This window comes from Lucilia sericata, unplaced genomic scaffold, assembly GCF_015586225.1.
Source record: "Lucilia sericata isolate MDLA Ls3-8-SP2 unplaced genomic scaffold, ASM1558622v1 Contig000456F_arrow, whole genome shotgun sequence".
Taxonomy (NCBI): domain Eukaryota; kingdom Metazoa; phylum Arthropoda; class Insecta; order Diptera; family Calliphoridae; genus Lucilia; species Lucilia sericata.
The window spans coordinates 75,983-92,189 of NW_023994471.1; the positions used below are offsets into that span (position 1 = coordinate 75,983).

The 16,207-nt window shown below is 33.0% G+C and overlaps 3 protein-coding genes across 6 annotated transcripts; 1 reads left to right on the forward strand and 2 right to left on the reverse strand.

Moving 5' to 3' along the window:
- Positions 1-1,475: 1,475 nt before the first annotated feature.
- On the reverse strand, positions 1,476-5,874 carry LOC119605089 (protein lines). 2 transcript variants are annotated; one of them, XM_037958032.1, is made up of 2 exons: positions 5,580-5,874; positions 1,476-5,264 (listed from the first exon to the last, which is right to left on the reverse strand). In XM_037958032.1, the coding sequence occupies exon 2, from the start codon at positions 5,130-5,132 to the stop codon at positions 2,346-2,348; it is 2,787 nt and encodes a 928-aa protein (XP_037813960.1). In that variant the 5' UTR covers positions 5,133-5,264; positions 5,580-5,874; the 3' UTR covers positions 1,476-2,345. The 2 variants fall into 2 exon arrangements, with proteins under 2 accessions (XP_037813960.1, XP_037813959.1); XM_037958031.1 differs by having other exon boundaries at positions 1,476-5,262; positions 5,577-5,874.
- Positions 5,875-6,053: 179 nt separating this feature from the next.
- On the forward strand, positions 6,054-10,664 carry LOC119605104 (glucose-6-phosphate isomerase). 3 transcript variants are annotated; one of them, XM_037958051.1, is made up of 6 exons: positions 6,054-6,300; positions 6,482-6,631; positions 8,167-8,749; positions 8,818-9,057; positions 9,264-9,795; positions 9,863-10,664. In XM_037958051.1, the coding sequence occupies exons 2-6, from the start codon at positions 6,498-6,500 to the stop codon at positions 10,051-10,053; spliced, it is 1,680 nt and encodes a 559-aa protein (XP_037813979.1). In that variant the 5' UTR covers positions 6,054-6,300; positions 6,482-6,497; the 3' UTR covers positions 10,054-10,664. The 3 variants fall into 3 exon arrangements, with proteins under 3 accessions (XP_037813979.1, XP_037813980.1, XP_037813978.1); XM_037958052.1 differs by having other exon boundaries at positions 6,272-6,394; XM_037958050.1 differs by having other exon boundaries at positions 6,280-6,631.
- On the reverse strand, positions 10,665-15,325 carry LOC119605103 (WD repeat-containing protein 43). The gene is made up of 8 exons (XM_037958049.1): positions 15,040-15,325; positions 14,876-14,974; positions 14,286-14,815; positions 13,733-14,221; positions 13,540-13,668; positions 13,326-13,475; positions 11,078-11,181; positions 10,665-11,015 (listed from the first exon to the last, which is right to left on the reverse strand). The coding sequence occupies exons 1-8, from the start codon at positions 15,247-15,249 to the stop codon at positions 10,861-10,863; spliced, it is 1,866 nt and encodes a 621-aa protein (XP_037813977.1). The 5' UTR covers positions 15,250-15,325; the 3' UTR covers positions 10,665-10,860.
- Between the last annotated feature and the right edge of the window lie 882 nt (positions 15,326-16,207).

The window sequence follows — 16,207 nt, forward strand, 5'->3', positions numbered from 1 at the left end:
GAACTAGAACTGAACTAGAACTGAACTAGAACTGAACTAGAATTGAACTAGAACTGAACTAGAACTGAACTAGAATTGAACTAGAACTGAACTAGAACTGAACTAGAACTGAACTAGAACTGAACTAGAACTGAACTAGAACTGAACTAGAACTGAACTAGAACTGAACTAGAACTGAACTAGAACTGAACTAGAACTGAACTTGAACTGAACTAGAACTGTACTAGAACTGAACTAGAACTGAACTAGAAGTGAACTAAACTGAACTAGAACTTAACTAGAACTGAACTTGAACTTAACTTGAACTGAACTAGAACTGAACTAGAACTGAACTAGAACTGAACTAGAACTGAACTAGAACTGAACTAGAACTGAACTAAAACTGAACTAGAACTGAACTAGAACTGAACTAGAACTGAACTAGAACTGAACTAGAACTGAACTAGAACTGAACTAGAACTGAACTAGAACTGAACTAGAACTGAACTAGAACTGAACTAGAACTGAACTAGACTGAACTAGACTGAACTAGAATTAACTGAACTGACTAGAACTGACTAGAACTGAACTAGAACTGACTAGAACGAACTAGAACTGAACTAGATACTGAACTAGAACTGAACTAGAACTGAACTAGAACTGAACTAGAACTGAACTAGAACTAGACTACTAGAACTGAACTATAACTGAACTGAGAACTGAACTAGAACTGAACTAGAACTGAACTAGAACTGAACTAGAACTGAACTAGAACTGAACTAGAACTGAACTCGAACTGAACTAGAACTGAACTAGAACTGAACTAGAACTGAACTAGAACTGAACTAGAACTGAGAACTAGAACTGAACTAGAACTGAACTAGACTGAACTAGAACTGAACTAGACTGAACTAGAAACTGAACTTGAACTGAACTAGAACTGAACTTGAAATGAACTAGATGTGAAGTTAACCGAACTAGAAGTAAACTAGAACTGAATTAGAAATAAATTAAAACTGAACGGGATCTCGATAGGAACTGATTTAAAATTTTAATTTAATATATTTTCCTTAAAATTTGTTAAATTTGAGAAAAAAGTTTAGAAAAGGTCATCAAAATAGTGGATAATTTGGAAATGTTTTTTATTACCAAATCCTCCTACCTTTCCTCCAAAGCCAAAACATTTACTTATACTTTAAAGATAGTGTAATTAATAGGAAAAAAACAAACATTTTCATTTAATTATAAAACAATTTTACAAAAAAGTAGTAGTTTTTATTCAATAAGATGTTTTCTTAAATAAATGTTTAGAATGTTGTGTATATGTTATTTAAATTAGTTATTTTTTTTAATATATATAAATTTAAATGTATGATAGTATAAGGAGAAAGGATATGTACGTAAATGAATGTTTTTTTTTTTGTCTTTTTTTTAGCGTAGTAGTATATAATTTGTATAATTTAAACAAATTAAAAAAAAATAAATTTATTATAAATATATATTTATTATATATGTACTCTTATAGGTAAATGTATTAATTAAAATATTATTTACAAACTATATTATATAATTTAATTTATTTTACTAAATTAAACACAATACAGCTAAATATTAAACAATAAAATTACAAAATTATTATAAAAATAGTATTTTTTTAGCTTTTTATAAAAAAAATATAATTTTGTATTTGTAGAATATAAAAATAGTTTAAAAATTTACGTTTTAAATTAGATTTACATGTTTTGTTAATTTCGTAAAGAAGTTTAAATGTTTGTGTGAAACAATATGTTGTAACTTAGTTATCTTATGTATATTAATTTTTAAAATATACTTAGAAAATGTAAAGCTAACTAAACAATAGTAAGGCAAGATTATTTTTTTCGTTTTTTTTGTTTTATTCAAAGTAAATATATTAAATTTTCAGGCTTTTTATGTTTATATAAAATAATGATAATATATTTGAAATTAACCCTAAAAAGGTTTGATTTAATGGTAAAATATTTGAATTGTTGTTTTTTATGGAAGACAGTTTGATTAAAACGGCTCTTGGTTGAGAATAAGCAGAATAAACAGAACTGAAGTAGAAGTTATCTACAACAGATCTGAAATTTATTTGGAATTGATTTAAAATTGGAATAATAGTAATCATGATCTGAACTATAATTGGGCTATGATCTGCAGCTGATATAGAAATTAAATAGAACTTCAAAAAAAAAAAATAAAACTATTTTTATATAAACAAATTTAAGGCCCATTTGTGTTTCGTTTCGTCTCACTTTTCTTTTAACTAACTTAAAAAGTTAGACTTATATAAATAGTGTAAATAAAAATTACAAAAACTAACTACAAAACTAACTGGTAACTGGCTAACTAAGTTCATTACCTTCATACAGGCTCTCACAACTTTCCAGTAAACGTAACACCGGTGATATATCATACGGATACAGTTGTCGCGATACCAGACGTGATATTTGCAAACGTAAACGTATCAACACACTCATGGCCTCATCCAGTGTCGACGAGCCCATGCCGAAGTCATGACAACTCTGTACAAACATTGACCAATTCATGCGTATATACTTAAGAAAACGCAAGAGATACAACAGAAAACATGTCTCATTGCTGACCAATAGATCCAACAGTAAATCAGAACTATTCGATATCATTTTCAGGAACTCTAGAAACGTATAGACCGGATTGAGCATTGACACTAGTTCGGGAAAGGCATTATTGCGAAATGAAATGCCAGCCGTGACGTCCAGCGTACACACCATGGCCTCAATGAGATGATCATCTTGATCATCGAATAAATGTATTAGGATTTTACTAAAATGACACTCCGGATGAAATTCCAAGGTGTGTTTAATGAATGATTCCAATTTACGCAATACATCACGTATGGAACGTTCGATCAGCACCATATCCTGAAAGGCATCATAGTCGGTGGAGTCTATAGAAGAGTCTGAAGAATCACTGCGTATTTCCTTGACAGTGACGGCAATGGATTTAAGCACCAGTAGAACAATTTTCTGTAGAATAGTTTTATCCATTTCTATGACATCGCTAGAGTTTAAAGCATTTTCCGTGTTAAGGGAAAATTGTGTCTGCAATGTATTTAGGCCATAGTTAATGGGTTTCCTTTTGAAGCCAATAAGACCCACTATGTTTTCCGGCTGACGACGAGGTAGAGATTCTAAAATGCGAAAATCCTTAACATGCCGCACTATTTGATGGGCCAGCATACAAGTCTCATCGGGCAGCATATCCTGCAAGGCTAAGGTGGAGCCATAGCAAAGAGCCTCATTAAACAGACAGAGCATTTGCTTATAAACGGTGCAGGATAGATTTTGATTTAGTAACAATTCAAACTTATCCAATTGAGCATAAAAAGGCAAAGTTTCTACTATGGAGAGATTGGCCTTTACCGAGATAATGTTCTCCCATAATTGCAGGAAATTTAATATACAATTTTCGGCATTCTCCACCGTCAAATGATTGGCTATAAGCGATGACATGTTCTTAACCAAAGCGGGCCATTTATTTTCGAGTATTTTTATGGTTATGCACTTGAGATGGGTGGTATCGAAACTTTCCGAGTCGGTAAGGGTAATTAAATGACAGCCCTGTTGCTGTACCAGGTGGGGATGAGACGTTGTTAGATGATGAGCAGGATGATGAAAGGCTGGATTTGGCAAATTGTTGTAATGATGATGAGGATGGGGAGGAGGATGATGTTGTTGATTTGTTGCTGTAGAGGAGGAGGGACCCTCTGCCAGATTTTCATGGGAACGATAGTGTACTGCAAAATAATTGGACTCTAGCGAGGGCTGTTGGGCCTGAAAATGCAAATAACCCAGATGGCTATCATCTACCGCTGCAGCATTATGGTTATTACTATGAAATGTGGCAGTGGAAGGCGAAGGTAGACTGTCGTTTTGTGTATCAGCAATTTCCTCCTCCAACGGATGCAAGTCAATATCTTTCCATTCGACTATGCGCTTAATAATTTCCAAACTAAAATGTATCTTTTGCACCGCTTTATGATCTAGACGATCAAAATTAAATAAATTATCCACCAGCTTCTTTAGCCAATCATCATCCATTTCCTGTTTGGCTATAACCAAAAAAGAAGCCAATACACGTCCGGCCAAAAACTGTACATACGAATTACTATAGCCGGCCAACACTATAATCTCATCGATCAGATTGTGATCATTTCGTATGAGAGCATCACAAACATCCATTATGCGGGCACAAATGAAACCCTTTGAGTTTTGTTTCAAATAAATATCAAACATTAACTGTAGATTCGAGAGAAATTGCAGTAATTTATTGGTGGGCCATTCGCTAAGATTGGCCACACGCTTTTGGCCATTGGCATCCAGGGAATAGTGAGATTGAAAAGGTTTTCTTAGCATACGTTCCGAGACACCACATAGACATTGTTTGTTAAGGGATTCCTCAAATTCACGCATATCTTGTGAAGCGGTCAGCTCATCCAAATGTTGTTGTGTGAATGTAAATCGGGGTTTATGGTTAGAGGAGTTAACACTATGTTTACTAAGTGCTAATAAGTCAGGTAAACTACTGCGATCTACTTCATCATGTGAATTGCTGCTGGAGGAGGATGCGGAGGAGGAGGCGGAGGAAGAAGTATAATTTACTAAACTATTAGACATAATATCATCCGCTTCATGTAGATTATGCAGATGCTGCTGCTGAAGATGATGAAGGTGACCATTTGTTATAGGCAAGATGTGTGTTAAATTTTGTACATTTAATAGCTGCGTTAGGGAGGCAGCTCTAGAGGATGAGGGTGTAGAGCTGGGTGAGCTATCCGTTGAGGACGTTGATGATGAACATGAAGAGCTTAAATTTTTGTTATTTTCTCCTGTATCTATAATATCTGGAGGTGGAGATAACTTTGCTTTGGAACTGCCATTTAAAGGTTTGATTTTTTCTATTTTTTGCCTTTTTGTTTGGGGCTGTTCTGCATTATGTCCATTATTATTGTTATTGTTTAAATTATTAGCTACCAAATTGCTGGAGGTGGTAATATTGTTATTATTAGCATTAGTGGGAGTTATGCCATTGGTTTGGCCATATAATATATCCTTTTGTGTTCTATTATTCTGTTCCGCTGAAGAAGACATAGTTGCCGTAGTGTTTTAGCGTTCCGGACGCTTTTCCTTAACACTACCACAATATTATTAATATAATTTAGTTTTTCTACCAGTCTTCTCGGCCAGAATTTACACACTGTTGTTTTGTTTCTTTTTTCAGCTAAAATTACACAAAAACAACAAAATTTTTAGAAATTTTTGGGTTCAATATAAAGAAATTTATTTTAAGCATCACCATAAGCTGCTTCTTTTTCTTTGTAGCAACTCTATGATGCCATGGGACAAAAGGTGCTACCGTGCTACGCATTCACAAGGTTACGTGTGCATTTTGCTTAGGCGGAGTTATTTTAAGGTAGCACTTTAGTTTACACACTTATTTTTTATTATTTTCTTTAGTTTTTATGAATTTTGTTTTATTTTATTAAAAAATTTATAAATTTTTCTCTTTATTTGTTACCATTTATTATTATTTACCTTTTTTTTCTCTTTTAAACTGTTAGTGTCACTATTTTTGTTTTTGCTTGTTTTTCTTTAATGATCTTACTAAGCATTTGTTGTTTTTGCTTTAATTCCTTTATTAGCCACATTTCTCATTTACAAAAAATTAGGTTTTTTGTTTAAATAACATTTTGTTTGTTTAAATATTTAAATCACTTTTAAAATTTTCGAATTTTTACACATAAAATAAAAGAGCTGAAGAATTTTTTTACTTGATTTTCGACTTCTTAATTACACACATTACGCGTCGCCATCTTGCTTTATTTTTGCCCTACTTGACATTTACAGTGTTGTATTTGCGTTAGTAAATGTAAAGTAAACTTGGCAGTACTTTTTATTTTAGATACGGCATTACCATAATCCGTAATGTAGAAACACTGCTTTATCCTTAAACAACTGTTTTCTTTTCTTTTTGTTTATTAACTTAACAGTGTGGTCTACTTTATTTATTTTTATATATTTGTTCAACAAATAAGTAGGTTTTTTGTAGAATAAAGTTTAGAAATTGATTTTATTGTTATATTGACTTAAAAATATTGTTCACTTCTGTTAAATTTTGGTGTTATTAAAGTAATTTTTAAAACTTTAGCTGAGTTTATAAAAATCAGTGATTTTTTTAGTTTTTTTAGTAAGCGTTTTTTATTGCTTTAAGTTGTTTGTTCACACTGAATACTTTTGTTTTTCATTTGACATTGAGGTGGTATGTTTAAAGTCGCTGGAATATTTCATATTTTAAACCGAAAATTACAATTTCATTTATTATTTGAATCATATTGCAAGCGTACGCTAACAAAGTAATATCTATTTTAATAATATAACATATTTTTTTAAATTTTTTGTGTACTTCAAAAAAATATATACCAACTAAACAAATAAATTAGCATTAAAACAACAACAATGGCTGGCCCACTACCTTTATTAACCACGGAAGCAGTTTACAAAAAATTGCAAGAATACTATCAAGCCAATGGTGAAAAAATTAACATTAAGGATTTATTCCAACAAGATGCTGAACGTTTTAATAAATTCAGGTATGTACCCTTTAAAATATATATAAAAAACTGAAATCTACAAAAACAGCAACCACCCCCACCAACTAAATGTATTTCAAGTAGTTAGGAGCCGGTGTTTTTTTCTTTTTATTTAATGCATACTGGGTATTAATTTATAATCATGGCATTTTATAACAGCAATTAGTTTTATTTGTTTAATATTAGTTTTGTTTTATAAACAAAGAAAACGTAATTTAATTAAATATTTAATTTAACTTAGGGGTTACTGTCAAGGTCATTTTTTTTCATTTCAATATTGAACTTGCCCCACTATCATATCATATGGTTGGTTGCTTGGTTTGGTATTGATAACAAAATTTTATATATTCACTTAGTAATGTGTGTATACCTTTAAATTGGAAAATATATATGTACATATGTACATATATACAATTTTTGTGTCCTTTGCTCATGATCCACTTGAAAAAGCAATAGTAGTATACCCTGAAAGTTTACTTTTACTTTCTCTTGTAATATGTAACAAAACAGGGTCATATTAATTGTATATTAATAGCTTTCTATATACATATGTATGTATGTAAAATAAGTGGTATACTATGTGCTTTTACATATTTATAAGTTAAATATGTAAATTTTTAATTTGTATTAAAGTTTTGTTTCATAATTTGTTAGCTAATAGTGTCACTTATTTGTTTATATAGAGATTTTCAAGAGTTAACGGTTTTTTTCGTGTTTATTTTTATTATTCTGTAATAAATTTTCATTAACATTGCCACTAGTATAGAGATTTTTATTGATCCTTTTTTACTTAAATTAATTGATATGGTAACTTTGGGGGGAAATGATAACAGTTTTTTTTTTTGACATTTGTATGTAAATAATGAAAATCTATTATTTAACCGATGTTTTATCATTAGAGTAGATATTTTTATTGATCCTTTTTCTTTTTTTACATGATATAACATCTTTATGTTAGAAAAATAACCGGTTTTCTAATTTAGCGAGTTTTTGTATTTTTTGAGATTTAAATGTTCAAATTACAGAAATTTTCAAAATTTTTGAATAGAATTCACTAAAAATGTTTAGAATTAAATAAATAATAATAAAGCAATAATATTTTTTAATTTCCCTTTGTATATGTGTGCTTAAACAACAACAATTTTGCCAAAAATTTGAACGAGTTTGAATACAAATCTTCAAATAAAAAATAAAATAAAAACAATGACGTATACTTGGGGCGAACATTAATGGGCCGGTCATATGTACATACATTTTATTTCTAGAACAATATTGAATATTTCATTCAACATTGTATTGTTTGTTGTTATTAATTGTTAACATTAATAAGACTTGTTTTAAATTAATTGTATTCAATTTCAATTAAAACTCTTGTGGAGGGGTAGGGGGACAATAACAAATTCTTTTCATTCCCTCATAAAGATTTCATAACATTTTCTTATAAATTTATTTTATAATTTGTTATTTCGATGTTCTTTATTAAAAAACCTAAATTCAAATTCAAATTTTCCGTTACTTAAAAAAATGCCTTACAGCTTGCGCATTAGCACCCCCAAGGATGGTGATATTTTGTTAGATTATTCCAAAAATCGCATTACTCCCGAGGTATGGAGTCTTCTCTTGGAATTGGCTAAAGTAAGACGTGTTGCTGAGGCCCGTGATGCCATGATGTCTGGCGCACCCATCAATATCACTGAAAATCGTGCTGTTCTTCACATTGCTTTGCGTAATCGTGGTGATCAGGAAATTTTGGTTGATGGCAAAAATGTAATGCCTGATGTACGCGCTGAATTGACCCATATGAAGGAGTTCACCAATCAAGTTATATCCGGCGTTTGGCGTGGTTTTACCGGTAAACAAATTACCGATGTTGTTAATATCGGTATTGGTGGTTCGGATTTGGGTCCTCTTATGGTTACAGAAGCTTTGAAACCTTACTGCAAGGGTTTGCATTCACATTTCGTTTCCAATATTGATGGTACTCATATGGCGGAAGTTTTGAAGAAGGTCAACTATGAGACCACCTTGTTTATTATTGCCTCCAAGACATTCACCACCCAGGAGACCATTACCAATGCCACCTCGGCCAAGAATTGGTTGTTGGAACAAACTAAAGATGTGGGTTTTTTTTATTGAAAATATTTGTTTTAACTTTATATTCATCTCATTCTCTTTAATTTTTCTAGCCCGCTGCCGTTGCCAAACATTTCGTGGCCTTGTCCACCAACAAAGCCAAGGTTACTGAGTTCGGTATTGACAGCAAGAATATGTTTGGTTTCTGGGATTGGGTTGGTGGCCGTTACTCTTTGTGGTCTGCCATTGGTCTTTCTATTTGTTTGTCGATTGGTTTTGAGAACTTTGAACAATTGTTGGAGGGTGCCCACTTTATGGACAATCACTTTAAAAATGCACCTTTCGAGAAAAATGTAAGTAAAATTTTCCATTCAAAATCTAAGAAATTCAAATTTTTGAAATTAATTTCGAACATGAATATTGAGTTTTAATGAAAAATCCTTTTTCGAAATTAAGTTCGAATTTTCAAAGCTCAGCCTACAGTCTTAATTTGGTTCAAAAAGTGCAGAATAATAAAAATTTAAACATTTTTTAATGTATTTTTTCTTTTTCCTTCCAGGCTCCTGTCATTTTAGCCGCTTTGGGCATTTGGTATTCCAACTTCTACAATGCTGAGACCCACGCCCTCTTGCCCTACGACCAATACTTACATCGTTTTGCCGCCTACTTCCAACAGGGCGATATGGAGAGCAACGGTAAATTTGTTACTAAAACCGGTTCCAAAGTTGTGGACTACAATACTGGACCCATTGTTTGGGGTGAACCTGGTACCAATGGACAACATGCTTTCTATCAGCTCATCCATCAGGGTACACGTTTGATTCCTTGCGATTTTATCGCTCCAGCTGAGACACACAATCCCATTGCTGGTGGTGTACATCACAAGATTTTATTGGCCAACTTTTTGGCTCAAACTGAAGCCTTAATGGCTGGCAAAACTGCCGAACAAGCTAAGGCTGAATTGGTTAAGTCGGGCTTATCGGGTGAGAAATTGGAACAGCTATTGCCACATAAGGTCTTCACCGGCAATCGTCCCACCAACTCGATTGTAGTGAAAAAAGTAACACCCTTCATTTTGGGAGCTTTGATAGGTAAGTTCGAAAGTTTAACTTCTTTCGTACACTATTTTATCTAACATTTTATTTATTCTTTTTCTAGCCATGTATGAACACAAAATCTTTACCCAGGGTATTATTTGGGATATCAACTCCTTCGATCAATGGGGTGTCGAATTGGGCAAACAATTGGCCAAGGCTATTGAACCAGAATTGGCTAATAAGGATGTCATTACTAGTCACGATGCCTCCACCAATGGTCTTATCAACTTCATCAAATCGAATTGGTCTTAAACCATAAATTCCTAAGCAAAAAAATCCTATTTAGTTCTCCTACTGCTACTACTACTAACACTACCTTAAAGCAACACATTTAAATGAAGACTCACGCGCACATTTCCACATTTCTTATACTCAGCCAGGGGTTTTTATCACAAACACCCCCCGCACAACTTTTAAACCCAGCGAAAAGCAACAGAAATGTATTTAAAACGGTCAAGTGCAATTTTTATATAGTAATGGAAAGCTATTAAGGATTTGAATCCTTTTTTTCAACATTTCCACAAACAACAAACAAATACAAAAAACATCACAAACAAAACAACATTTGCTTTTAACTTTAAATTAGTTCATTTAAAAAAACCCTTTTAGTTGTAAACATTGGTTAGCAAACAAGAAAAATCTCACTAATTAAGTAAATTCCCCAAAAATTTATAGAAATTTAACTTACAATAATAATTGGCTTAATGTATTTTGAAACCAAAAAGAATATGAAAATGTTATGCGATTGTTATTAAACACTTTGTTGTAGTAAACAAAAAAAAAACAGATACTTCATCAATTTATCAATCAATGGCATTATTATTTGAAAAAAAAAAAACTAAATAAACAAAAATAAAGCATAATTGTTAGATGTTACAAAAAAAACTATAAATGTTATTTTATTAAAACTTTCTTCTATTATAGTTATCTAAAAGGACAGTTAAAGGTTTCTTGTAAATTGTTGCTTAACCTCCTCTCCTCATAATTGTACTTACAATAAATGTATTTTTATTTGCAAAACTTAACTTAACAAATGATGAAAGACAAAACTAAACTGGTTTACATTTCCATATCTTCGTCATCATCGTCTTCCTCCATATTTTCATCACCATTTTCTTGTTCCTCTTCATCATCATCCTCCCCAGCACCCTCTTCCCATTCATCATCTGAAGAAGATTTGTTAATGGCATCATCTAAATCAGAATTTGAGGAATCTAGAAATTTACATAACTTAGTAATTGGATTTTCAATAGTGGTACCACAATTTAAAACTTACCATCATTGTCTTCGAATACTAAAACATTATCACTCTTAAGATTATCCTCCTCCTGGGTATTGCGTTTTATTTGACTGACCAACAATTGTAGGCGACCATTAAGTCTAGAAGAAGAAATTTATTCACTTCTATTTCGGCTTTAGTTCAGTTATAGTTCGCTTTTAGTCCAGTTCTTGTTCAGGTCTAATTTAGTTTTAGTTCTGTTCAGTTCCATTTTAGTCCTGTTTCAGTTCTAGACCCAGATCTAGTTCAGATCTTTTCCGTTCTTTTTCATTTCTACTTATGTTTTCGTTTAATTCTATTCAATGTTAGTTCATTTCTAGTTCACATCTAGTTCATTTGTAGTTCAGTTCTAGTTTATTTCTAGTTCAGTTCTAGTTCAGTTCTAGTTTATTCGTTCAGTTCTAGTTCAGTTCTAGTTCAGTTCTAGTTCAGTTCTAGTTCAGTTCTAGTCCAGTTCTAGTCCAGTTCTAGTTCAGTTCTAGTCCAGTTTTAGTCCAGTTCTAGTTCAGTTTTAGTTCAGTTCTAGTTCAGTTCTAGCTCAGTTCTAGTTCAGTTCTATTTCAGTTCTAGTTCAGTTCTAGTTCAGTTCTAGTTCAGTTCTAGTTCAGTTCTAGTTCATTTCCAGTTCAGTTCTAGTTCAGTTCCAGTTCAGTTCTAGTTCAGTTCTAGTTCAGTTCTGGTTCAGTTCTAGTTCAAGTTCTAGTTCAGTTCTAGTTCAGTTCTAGTTCTGTTCTAGTTCTGTTCTAGTTCAGTTCTAGTTCAGTTCTAGTTCAGTTCTAGTTCAGTTCAAGTTCAGTTCTAGTTCAGTTCTAGTTCAGTTCTAGTTCAGTTCTAGTTCAGTTCCAGTTCAGTTCTAGTTCAGTTCTAGTTTTAGTTCAGTTCTGGTTCAGTTCTAGTTCAAGTTCTAGTTCAGTTCTAGTTCAGTTCTAGTCCAGTTCTAGTCCAGTTCTAGTCCAGTTCTAGTCCAGTTCTAGTTCAGTTTTCGTCCAGTTCTAGTCCAGTTCTAGTTCAGTTCGAGTTCAGTTCTAGTTCAGTTCTAGATCAGTTCTAGTTCAGTTCTAGATCAGTTCTAGTTCAGTTCTAGTTCAGTTCTAGTTCAGTTCTAGTTCAGTTCTAGTTCAGTTCTAGTTCAGTTCTAGTTCAGTTCTAGTTCAGTTCTAGTTCAGTTCTAGTTCAGTTCTAGTTCAGTTCTAGTTCAGTTCTAGTTCAGTTCTAGTTCAGTTCTAGTTCAGTTCTAGGTCAGTAGTTCAGTTCTAGTTCAGTTCTAGTTCAGTTCTAGTTCAGTTCTAGTTCAGTTCTAGTTCAGTTCTAGTTCAGTTCTAGTTCAGTTCTAGTTCAGTTCTAGTTCAGTTCTAGTTCAGTTCTAGTTCAGTTCTAGTTCAGTTCTAGTTCAGTTCTAGTTCAGTTCTAGTTCAGTTCTAGTTCAGTTCTAGTTCAGTTCTAGTTCAGTTCTAGTTCAGTTCTAGTTCAGTTCTAGTTCAGTTCTAGTTCAGTTCTAGTTCAGTTCTAGTTCAGTTCTAGTTCAGTTCTAGTTCAGTTCTAGTTCAGTACTAGTTCAGTTCTAGTTCAGTTCTAGTTCAGTTCTAATTCAGTTCTAGTTCAGTTCTAGTTCAGTTCTAGTTCAGTTCTAGTTCAGTTCTAGTTCAGTTCTAGTTCAGTTCTAGTTCAGTTCTACTTCAGTTCTAGTTCAGTTCTAGTTCAGTTCTAGTTCAGTTCTAGTTCAGTTCTAGTTCAGTTCTAGTTCAGTTCTAGTTCAGTTCTAGTTCAGTTCTAGTTCAGTTCTAGTTCAGTTCTAGTTCAGTTCTAGTTCAGTTCTAGTTCAGTTCTAGTTCAGTTCTAGTTCAGTTCTAGTTCAGTTCTAGTTCAGTTCTAGTTCAGTTCTAGTTCAGTTCTAGTTCAGTTCTAGTTCAGTTCTAGTTCAGTTCTAGTTCAGTTCTAGTTCAGTTCTAGTTCAGTTCTAGTTCAGTTCTAGTTCAGTTCCTAGTTCAGTTCTAGTTCAGTTCTAGTTCAGTTCTAGTTCAGTTCTAGTTCAGTTCTAGTTCAGTTCTAGTTCAGTTCTAGTTCAGTTCTAGTTCAGTTCTAGTTCAGTTCTAGTTCGTTCTAGTTCAGTTCTATTCAGTTCTAGTTTAGTTCTAGTTCAGTTTCTAGTTCAGTTCTAGTCAGTTCTAGTTCTAGATCAGTTCTAGATCAGTTCTAGTTCAGTTCTAGTTCAGTTCACTTCTTGTTTATTTTTATAGATACTTACTTTGACAATTCCTTTAGACAATTTGCGCGATGTTCAATTATACCAATGCAGGGACCCAATTTATTAAGTAAATCATCGGCTCCCAAAGCCATCAATTGACTGGAATGAGTTTGGGCCAAAACCTTTAACCAATTCATGGCAAATTCAACGCTGGAAACAAATAAAATTAATAAATAAATTCCGATCTAAATCAAGTAAAGAATATACCACTTACTTGGCATGTTTCTGTTGCATTAACAAAGTCAATTCATTGACCAGTGTGCCCACATATTGCACGGGTAGTTTTTGCAAGGTAAGCTGTATGGTTTGCATATCTTTTGTAAATAAAACGGAACGCAAAAGTCTGTTTAAGAGAAAACATTTAATAGTAAATGTTAAAAAATTATTTATTATGGCAAAATACTTACTCGGCATCTTTACTGTGCAGCGATTGCACCAGCAATTGTACTTTACTTTGTGACTGTGGCACCACCTTACCGTCGGGAGCATTTAAATTCAAATTCTGCAGCCTTGATTCCATGGGCAAATCTAATGATTTAATTTTTTTCTTCGAAACTGTTAATGCTGATTTATAATCCACATCATTGTTATTGATAATGGGTGTAAGGATTTTTAAAGCAGCATCCGAGGAGGTTTTATCACCTTTACCGCCCATTTTCGCTTTTATTAAACTTTTGGGATCTTTACGCACCAAAACTTGTAGTTTTTCACTGAAATTTGGTTTTAATTGTTCGAAGACCATAAAATGTTTATCGCCATAGGCAAAGAGTAGTTCACCCGGTTTGGCAGCATGTTTGAGGGAGGAGGCCACAGCAGATATGGGTTCTATAACGGTGGCACTGTCGGAGGCAATGCTTATGGTGAGTTTGGGTTTAAGCGGTTTATCGGCTTTAATGCTGGAAGTGTGCAAAGGGGAGATATGAATTCATAAATATAGAAATAAATTTTTAGTTTATTTACCTCTCCAAATCTATGACATATACATGTATAACACCACTGCGTGTTACACTGGACACTTTTAGTTTACCTTCCTCTTCCATTTGACACGACAGACAATGAGCTATATCCTCCATTAGTAAAGTACAAGCGGCAGCCTTATTTCTACCCTTTTTGCCAATTTTCCACAAACAAATAATACGTTCCATGCGTGAGGTAGTCAAGGCATACTCTATTTTATCTCCAAACACAAAAGATTCCATAAAATTGATTTCGGAGGTGTGGCCGGTAAAGGTTTGCACTAATTCTTGTGTTTCCACCGAGTATACTTTAACGGTGCGAGAGCCCACCACCAATGTATTGGAAACTGGCATATAGTTTATGCTAAAGGGTTTTTCTGGGCCCACCGACCAATTGGACAATTGTTTCTCCTCAGCTATAGACCATATCACCACCTGGCAATCTTCGCCACAGGTGAAAAGTCTGCCTTGTGTATCGCTAATAATAGAAGTAATTTTTCCGCTGTGGCCTTCACCCTTAAGATTGCGTTCGATCTAAACAAAAAATTAACATTTTAATTGAAGTTTTTATGGTTAAATTAAAGCATTACTAACCTTGGCTTCATTATAGGAATATAAAGAGACTTGTCCTTTGCTGGTGCCCAAAGCTATATACAAAGATTCCTTGACATTTGAAGATTTTCTAGCCTTTTTCTTTTATTTAAAATAAAGATAAAATTGTAAAAAATTTGTTTTCTTTTAATAAAACGTGTGCTTACCTTTTTGTCTTGTGTTGCTGAGGAAGTGGCGGCCACCGATATCCATACCAAAGCTGAGCAGGGTCCAGACAAATGTAAATTTGGGGTATATTCTTGTTTCAATTCATTAGTATCGGTATCCCAGATCCTTAGGATACCTTGGTCATTGATGAGGGCAAATAGTTTACCATTGGGTGAAAACCCCAACACGTGCTGTATTCCTAAAGCCATCTCTCTGAGTGTGAGTGAGAATTTTGTGTGTTTTTTATATAAAAATTAAACAAGCTGTTGGCATTTGCACAAAGAAATGTCAAATTCTTAGAATAAAAAGCAATCGCCTGGCATTTGTTATGTCAAAGTACATACATAAAAAATAAATAAATTTGTAACTGCTGTCATCTTGTATATTACCACTTTGTTGTCATCTGTCAAAACAGTTGTTCTCAAACAACAAATTACAAAGTAAGCTAAACAGGGTGTAACAAGTATAGTAATTTTTTATATAAATTAATTAGACGGGTTTTAGCAATCGACTTAATAAATTATTGTATTTTTTTAAACATTTTAAATTAAAGTTTTATAGTCCTAAAATTTAAGCTTTTAAACGTAGAAATTATTTAAAAAATTTTAAAATAATACTAAAAATCGCATAACTGCAAAACTGGTTAGCGTTTAATTTACTTTTATTTTGTTAGCCACACTATTTCATTTGTTTATTTTATTGTAATTACCCTGTTTTTATTTTTTGTAGTTTTTTGGCAAGTTCCGTACAGAGACTAAGCCTAGCCGCCGAACAAAATGTCAAAGCCGCCGCCGCCGAAAATTTTTCAGCTTAATACGGCTTGAAAGTTTCGCCAATATTTTGTACAATTTATAGAATACTTTCGCTAAATTTGTGGAATTTTACAATATAAAATTAATTTGTTTTCATTTAAGCAAGTTTTCTTTTATCTAATAATAAGCCGCTCATTGAAATTTGGCCGGTGTAGAACTTTGCTAAAAACGTTCGATGTATATGCTTCGCCTCAGATATTTTCGTGTTTTCGCGCCTAATTCGAGTCGCTGCTTTGACTTCAAACCAGCTTCGTTGACGTCAACGGAGCTACACCTTTTACGACATATGATTTGCCGAATATAACTCTTACTTCTTACTTATTTTAATCATAAATTACCGCTAAAATAGCAATAG

Bases quoted from the DNA above. Each gene is read 5' to 3' on its own strand.
- LOC119605103 (XM_037958049.1), bottom strand. From the start codon at position 15,249: ATGGCTTTAGGAATACAGCACGTGTTGGGGTTTTCACCCAATGGTAAA. The intron at 13,669-13,732 runs GTAAGTATTTTG...TCTCTTAAACAG, and splicing joins CTGCACAGTAAAGATGCCGA to ACTTTTGCGTTCCGTTTTAT. The intron at 11,016-11,077 runs GTAAGTTTTAAA...GTAAATTTCTAG, and splicing joins AGTATTCGAAGACAATGATG to ATTCCTCAAATTCTGATTTA.
- LOC119605104 (XM_037958052.1), top strand. From the start codon at position 6,303: ATGTTTAAAGTCGCTGGAATATTTCATATTTTAAACCGAAAATTACAA. The intron at 6,395-6,481 runs GTAATATCTATT...CAAATAAATTAG, and splicing joins TGCAAGCGTACGCTAACAAA to CATTAAAACAACAACAATGG. The intron at 8,750-8,817 runs GTGGGTTTTTTT...TAATTTTTCTAG, and splicing joins TGTTGGAACAAACTAAAGAT to CCCGCTGCCGTTGCCAAACA.
- LOC119605089 (XM_037958032.1), bottom strand. From the start codon at position 5,132: ATGTCTTCTTCAGCGGAACAGAATAATAGAACACAAAAGGATATATTA.